Source organism: Sabethes cyaneus, chromosome 1 (genome assembly GCF_943734655.1).
Source record: "Sabethes cyaneus chromosome 1, idSabCyanKW18_F2, whole genome shotgun sequence".
Lineage (NCBI taxonomy): Eukaryota > Metazoa > Arthropoda > Insecta > Diptera > Culicidae > Sabethes > Sabethes cyaneus.
The window spans coordinates 134,693,549-134,699,548 of record NC_071353.1 but is presented as its reverse complement, the minus strand read 5'-3'; the positions used below and the strand labels follow the sequence as shown (position 1 = coordinate 134,699,548).

Here is a 6,000-nt window from a genome sequence, read left to right as displayed (position 1 = left end):
TTGGTTTCAATCATCGTTTGTATTCGCTATGTAAGCACAAATCGATCTCTTGTACTCTCATGGAACTGCCATATGGAAAGTTTGTGAAGATTTGGTGCAAAGTTTTGTCTATCCTATTCACTCTTTAACAAACCTGTGCACAGACTTCACAAATAGAACAAACTAGGGAAGGTGGCAGCACCGTTTCGCGCACATAGCGAATGGCACAGCGGGCCCAGCCCTAGGGGAGTACCGTTCGTTTGGTAGCGATCCAGTCTGGTCACCAGGGTTGCCACATGCACAGATTATTCTGTGTTTAACAGATATTTGAAACAAATCGCCTGTACAGAATCTGTATGCATAGAATACAGATTTTCGCCAAATTACACAGATTAAACAGATTTTTGAGCTTTTACATGAGAGTGAAAGGGACGGAAATAGTCAGCAAAATGACTCTCTATCTCTTTCACTCTCATTGTTTTGTATTGGACAGATTTTTGCACAGATATTTTTCCTCGCCGTACAGATTGTCAGATTTTTCCAACAAAAAACACAGAATTATATGTGGCATTCCTGCTGGTCACCCTTTCAATGATTTTGTTTACATTTTTTATGCTGCAACCTGCAACAGCTAAGAGCTCATCCTCATATGTTTTGATTCAACAACCGGTAAACGTTTTTATTCTGTAGTTTTCCTAAATATATGATTTCTTCATTATAATTGTAAAAAGTTTAGTTTTAACATGTTGGTTGATTTTAGAGCACAAGAAGCAAATGTAAGTTACTTTATCACGAATGAAATTAGTTTGTAATCTTTGTTCTGTTGTAGACTTTTCAGACCAACATCCTGCTTCAAATTCTCAATTCAAGACGATTGCTGGCTGACCATGTGGAAGTTTTGGAAGAGTGTTTAGACAGTTATAGCTCTTATCGGAATGCAAAACGTTCACCCCGGATTGGAACGGCTTGGATTTTGCTCAGCTCCGTGTCGGGAGCTGCCGTTCTGCTTCTCGGCAGAAATCGTTTAAAATGGACCTCACCTCTACTGGGTATCGTTGCGGCTTGTGGGGGCAGTTATTTCTATAAATGGTTCAATCTGTACAATTACAATCGCCAACATCGAATTCTTGCTGAATTAATTCAATCGTTTGAACTGTTTGAGGCAGCAGTAAGAAAAAATATTCTTTTTCTGCATGAAAGTCAATACATTCGAACGGTTCGGGCTTCGTTGGAGAAGACGGGTACCGGAGAGGACGTTTACATCGGTGAATTGTTCCACTGTTTAGTGGAAACAATTAGAAGCATTCACAGTGCCCTAAAAACGCTGGAGTTACAGTTTCGTCTCGATGACAAGTGGAGTCATTTGTACACGCCTATGGAAGAACTAAATGACTGTGACCTTTTGCAGGCGAATAACTCAACGAACGAAATAAATCTTAGAATAATTAAGGTAAACAAAAATCTATTATCACAACCAGCCTTCCTATAGTGACTTTCGAATTTATTTTAGGACATTTACAACGTTTTCGCTTATGTTCAATCTCAGTATCTAGTTCGATTGGGCCTTAGCGTTGCGAGCGAAGCTTCTAACCCAGTCCTGTATACCTTACCGCCACTTACAGTGCGTATTCAAAAAGCAACTGGTGACTGTCTCAAAAAGGTCAGCAAAATTGTCGAATCTAGCCGGCAACGAGTTGCTCGGATACGTTCTTGCACCTACCAATTACCTCCTGAAGTGTTAAATTTAAGGACAAATTCGTTAGCGCTTTTGGCTAAGCTTGTCAGTGCAATACATCAGTTCAATGCATTGGATGAGTCCCTTGAGGGTATACTGCAACGTTGTGACCAACAACCACAAACTCTCTTGACATCACTTGAAAGTCTGGAAGATCCATTGCAAGTCATTGCGAACGAACTGCTCGGGTCCGGTGAGGAATGTCAGCGTTTGCTTGTTATATTAAGGAAAGCACTAAACAAGGAGGACTCCTTACAGGGGGAATCGAGTTTAGCGACCCAGCAGGAAGCAGTTTCAGAAAACAAAGACGGCGAAGACAAGATCTATTCCGAACAGGATAAGCCGATACTGAGAGACGAATTTTTTGCCGTTGATGGCACCGAGGTTACTGAAAGCAAACGTCAGTCGGTAGGTTTTCTGGAAGATTTAGAGGGAATCAATGCAAAAATCGTTAAAAGGCATTTCAAACCGGTGCTGAAACAGCTGCGCGAGCGAATCGAACCTATCGGAGTGGAGTTTAGAGAGCGCGAAAGGAAAGTTTTGCTTGATAAAGGTATTGATTTGAACCGGCTTGATGACGAAATGAAGGAACTTGTAAGAAACAACCCGTCTTACTGCAGCGAATCGGAAGACGATGAAGAGTGTACCACCGTGAATGCAGCTAGAGTGTCGCGGAAAAACGAACAGCGATATGATGATATGCGAGGATTTCTAGCCGCCAAAGAGCAGATGAGTATATTTGGATTGAGACCGATGAGTAGCCTCGTTAGTGAGGATGTTCTGGAATAATCGCCCGGAACACACGGCGGTAAGTGGCAATTCATTAATCGTTGCTAGTTGTTCTGTATTATTTATCGTTTCAATAATATTGCCAGTGTTCAATAATATTGCCATTATTTCAATATCATTATCAGTATGTAGCCCACTAACCGTTAGTTTTGTAAACAAATCCTTCATGTTAAGATAAGAAATTGATTTCAAAGCAGAAATTGATTCATATTGAGGAATCTGTCTAAGCTATTCGATCCACCGGATCAACTCGTAACAGTCGACATAAATGCAAAAATGTTTGTAAAACCTTACAGCATTTCGAGCTTTTCATACGAGCTGATTAGAAGGTCGATCCAAAATCAATCAATTCCAATCACCAAAGGTTCCTGGAGAGGTCGTGTGGAGCGCTCAACTTAACTATTTGCTTCGTTGCTTGTTGCGTGTACGCCTTATTTCCTGAGGAGCTCGGTGTGATTCATTTGCATTCAATAAAATCGAAATATGATCTTACACCTCCTGGTGAAGAACTGACTCTGACTCACGACCTGGGAACTAATACTGACTTCAACGAGCAGGTCACGTTTTGATTCGAATCTAAGGTCGGCTGGTGTCCGCATCAGGTAATGCTAACCCTTCTAATCGAGCGGGCACAGAAAAAGTTTTCCCTGGAACGGTCCAATTAATCTTCCTCATTATCAAGCTCGGTGTCAGCTGATCAAACTTGATCTACTGTCGGATAGGCGTAGAAATCAACAAAGAATGTTCGTGTTTGACCTAATGCAGGGAAACATTGGCTGCCCAGCAGTATTATAACAGGGGCCAATTAATATATCTCCTTTTCGGTTTCGCGATACGCAGTTATTTGCAAAACCTTTCCATCGGACAGTTTTTGACCAGAACAACGCTTTAAACTCATGTTTTCAAGCCTTCAACGATGTTTGTGACATTTTCGACTTCGACATGTCGTCAGTTTTCAAAAAACGAATCAGTGAAATCACACAGTGGAACATAGTTTATAAGCACATTCAGTCTGTACGATTTTTTGTCGAAGGCAGTGTAAAAAAAATAAAATAAAATAATGAGCTGACCAACGTCCTAACCAGAGCATGGGACAGAACCTAGGAATGTGTAGCCAATAAACGGACGTCACTCGGCAGTGTGGACCCCCTGCGTTTGACCGTTTTTAATCTGAACACTAAGACCTCTCGAAGCCCGCTCGCTCCTCCCCCGCCCGGGGAGGAGGAGGGGGGTCCCTACCAGAAGGGATCTTGGTAAAAAAAAAAACATTTTCTGTGACGTTTATATCACGAAATCCTTGCCGCCTGGAGCTCGGCCACTCTCTTTCAACGTCTACGCGTCGTGCCCGTAGGGTACCATTGGGCGAGTTAACATCTTATAGAGCGCGAGTTTCGTACGGAGTTGTAGGCTACGAGACCTCAGCTGGCTACGTAATTCGTAGAAGGCCCTGTTGGCAGCCGCTATCTCCCTTTTTACTCCACGGCTTACATAGTTGTCACATGCCATCAACGTGCCAAGAAAAACTAATTCGGCGACCACTTCGAAGAATTATTCGCCAACAAGGGTTTCCTGCATCGGCCTCAGTCTATGGAACAGGATGCGGGACAGAATTTTGGCTGGTGGGTGGTGATTTACCCGTTTGCATTTCACTTGTAGTGACAACCCAATTTCTGTCCGCTGGTGAGTTTTAACTTAACCATTCTCGCTCAATGCTAGTGTTTCAAAAGTTTGATAATTCGTTCAAATCCTTTTTTCTTTGCCTCTTCCGCCGGGATTGCACGTTGTTTTCCCGCTTCATGACGTTCAAGTTCAAGCAAAGCCTGGGTGCTAGCTAATTCCGTTATCGAACTTTGACCTTCTGTTTTTATGCGACAGTCTTCGCAACCAGGTGTTAGAATACAGGACAGTGCGGGGTCAGTGCTACGATCCTATTGACTCTAACAGCCTCTCCCAGCCGATCGAACATACGACGACTGGCTTATTAGACCAGCGTCTTACCTCGAAGCCAACTGCGCGCTTCATGACGTTCGGTATCTCTTAAAGCCTCCCTAGTATTTTGAGTGACGATTTTGTTGAATGTTCCGATAGCTCTCGATGTTCCTGTATGCAGGTTTGATAGAGCAAGACCGTAGCCTAATGCTATCCTCAAACATTCAAGTCCTTTGGCGCTGACTAATAGCATCCAGTATAAGCACTCTTGTTACCGTATTCGGTGTCATCATGGTCTAGCCCGACCTCTCTACCTTATTAGCTAGGTTTAGATAATTTATGGCCTATATTTGGTTCAGTCAAAACAGTGCCGCAAATGAAACGCTGCAATCTACCAAGTTGATAGCCATTTAGACATTTATTTGTGGAACTATTAATTGGTCAGCGCTTGACCGCACATCTTACAGTTGGTTCAGCAGTATTATCTTATAAAATAGATTGGATCGAATAAATTACGGATTAGAAGCTTTCCTTATGTATGTATTTTACGTGATGCTGAGGGAGTACGGAGGAGACGTACAATGAAATAACAAAAACAGTAAACATGATAATACATTAGCAATTAGATGAGAAACAAAAGATGAACGCCACAGTTTTAGCACTAGCTCATTTGGATCTGACAGAAATCATTTCACCTAAATTAACCTACGGCATTTAAAACAATATACAGCAATATCTCTTCTTTCCTACAATCAATCTAACATAATCCAAATATAACCACTCACAGTTGTGAAACCCGCGTTTGAAATCGTTTGCTAGGCAAAATACAGAAATGAACGTCACAAATAGTTTTTTCCCTGTTTAGTTTACAACTTAGGCCAAGGATAGATCGCCGGCAGGGCCGACTTGTAGCTCAGGTCGTACATCTGGGAACGTACGAACGCTTCCTTATCGCTCGGTTCCGGCTTTGTGCAGGCGAGTCCATTTTGGTACGCGTACTCCATAATGCGGACGGCAATTTTAATCGAACAATCCTGAATCGATTCCAGCGGTGGGTACAGACTGCCCTGTTCCAGATCAGCCTCGGTAACGATCTCCGCCAAGCGTTGGGCGGATATGAGGAAAATGTCCTCTGGGATGGTCGCGACACCGGCGCAAATCACACCGAGAGCAACACCGGGGAAAATGTACGAGTTATTGCCCTGTCCGGGATGGTAGCTTTTACCCTTGAACGTAACGGGGGCGAAGGGCGATCCGGAAGCGAACACGCAACGACCGTCCGTGTTTTCGTACGCTTGCTCCGCGGTACACTCGGCTTTGCTCGTCGGATTCGACAGGGCAAACACAATCGGCCGTTCGTTGATTTCGGCCATCGAACGAAGGATTTCCGGTGTGAAGGCGCCGGCGATAGCTGCCGCCCCAATGATCACCGTTGGTTTCAGCTCCTTGACGGCTTCGGCCAGAGTATCGACCGGGGCGTGCTCATGAGCGAAGCGGTGCTTGTGGCCGGAGATTCCGCCCTTTGGGCGATCCTTTACGATGAGACCTGTAACAATAGGTGACGGATT

General features: G+C 43.7%; 2 protein-coding genes across 3 annotated transcripts in view; one reads left to right on the top strand and one right to left on the bottom strand.

Moving 5' to 3' along the window:
* Window positions 1-689: 689 nt before the first annotated feature.
* On the top strand, window positions 690-2,580 carry LOC128732631 (uncharacterized). Its single transcript, XM_053825925.1, has 3 exons — window positions 690-755; window positions 809-1,429; window positions 1,490-2,580. Exons 1-3 carry the CDS (start codon window positions 723-725, stop codon window positions 2,501-2,503), a joined length of 1,668 nt encoding a protein of 555 aa, XP_053681900.1. The 5' UTR covers window positions 690-722; the 3' UTR covers window positions 2,504-2,580.
* A 2,250-nt stretch (window positions 2,581-4,830) lies between these two features.
* LOC128732630 (NADP-dependent malic enzyme) overlaps window positions 4,831-6,000 on the bottom strand; it is a 37,077-nt gene continuing 35,907 nt past the window's right edge. For both annotated transcript variants that reach the window (XM_053825923.1, XM_053825924.1), the window contains exon 4: window positions 4,831-5,978. In XM_053825923.1, the coding sequence (XP_053681898.1) occupies window positions 5,299-5,978 (680 nt within the window). In that variant the 3' untranslated portion in view covers window positions 4,831-5,298. The remainder of the gene's footprint in view (window positions 5,979-6,000) is intronic.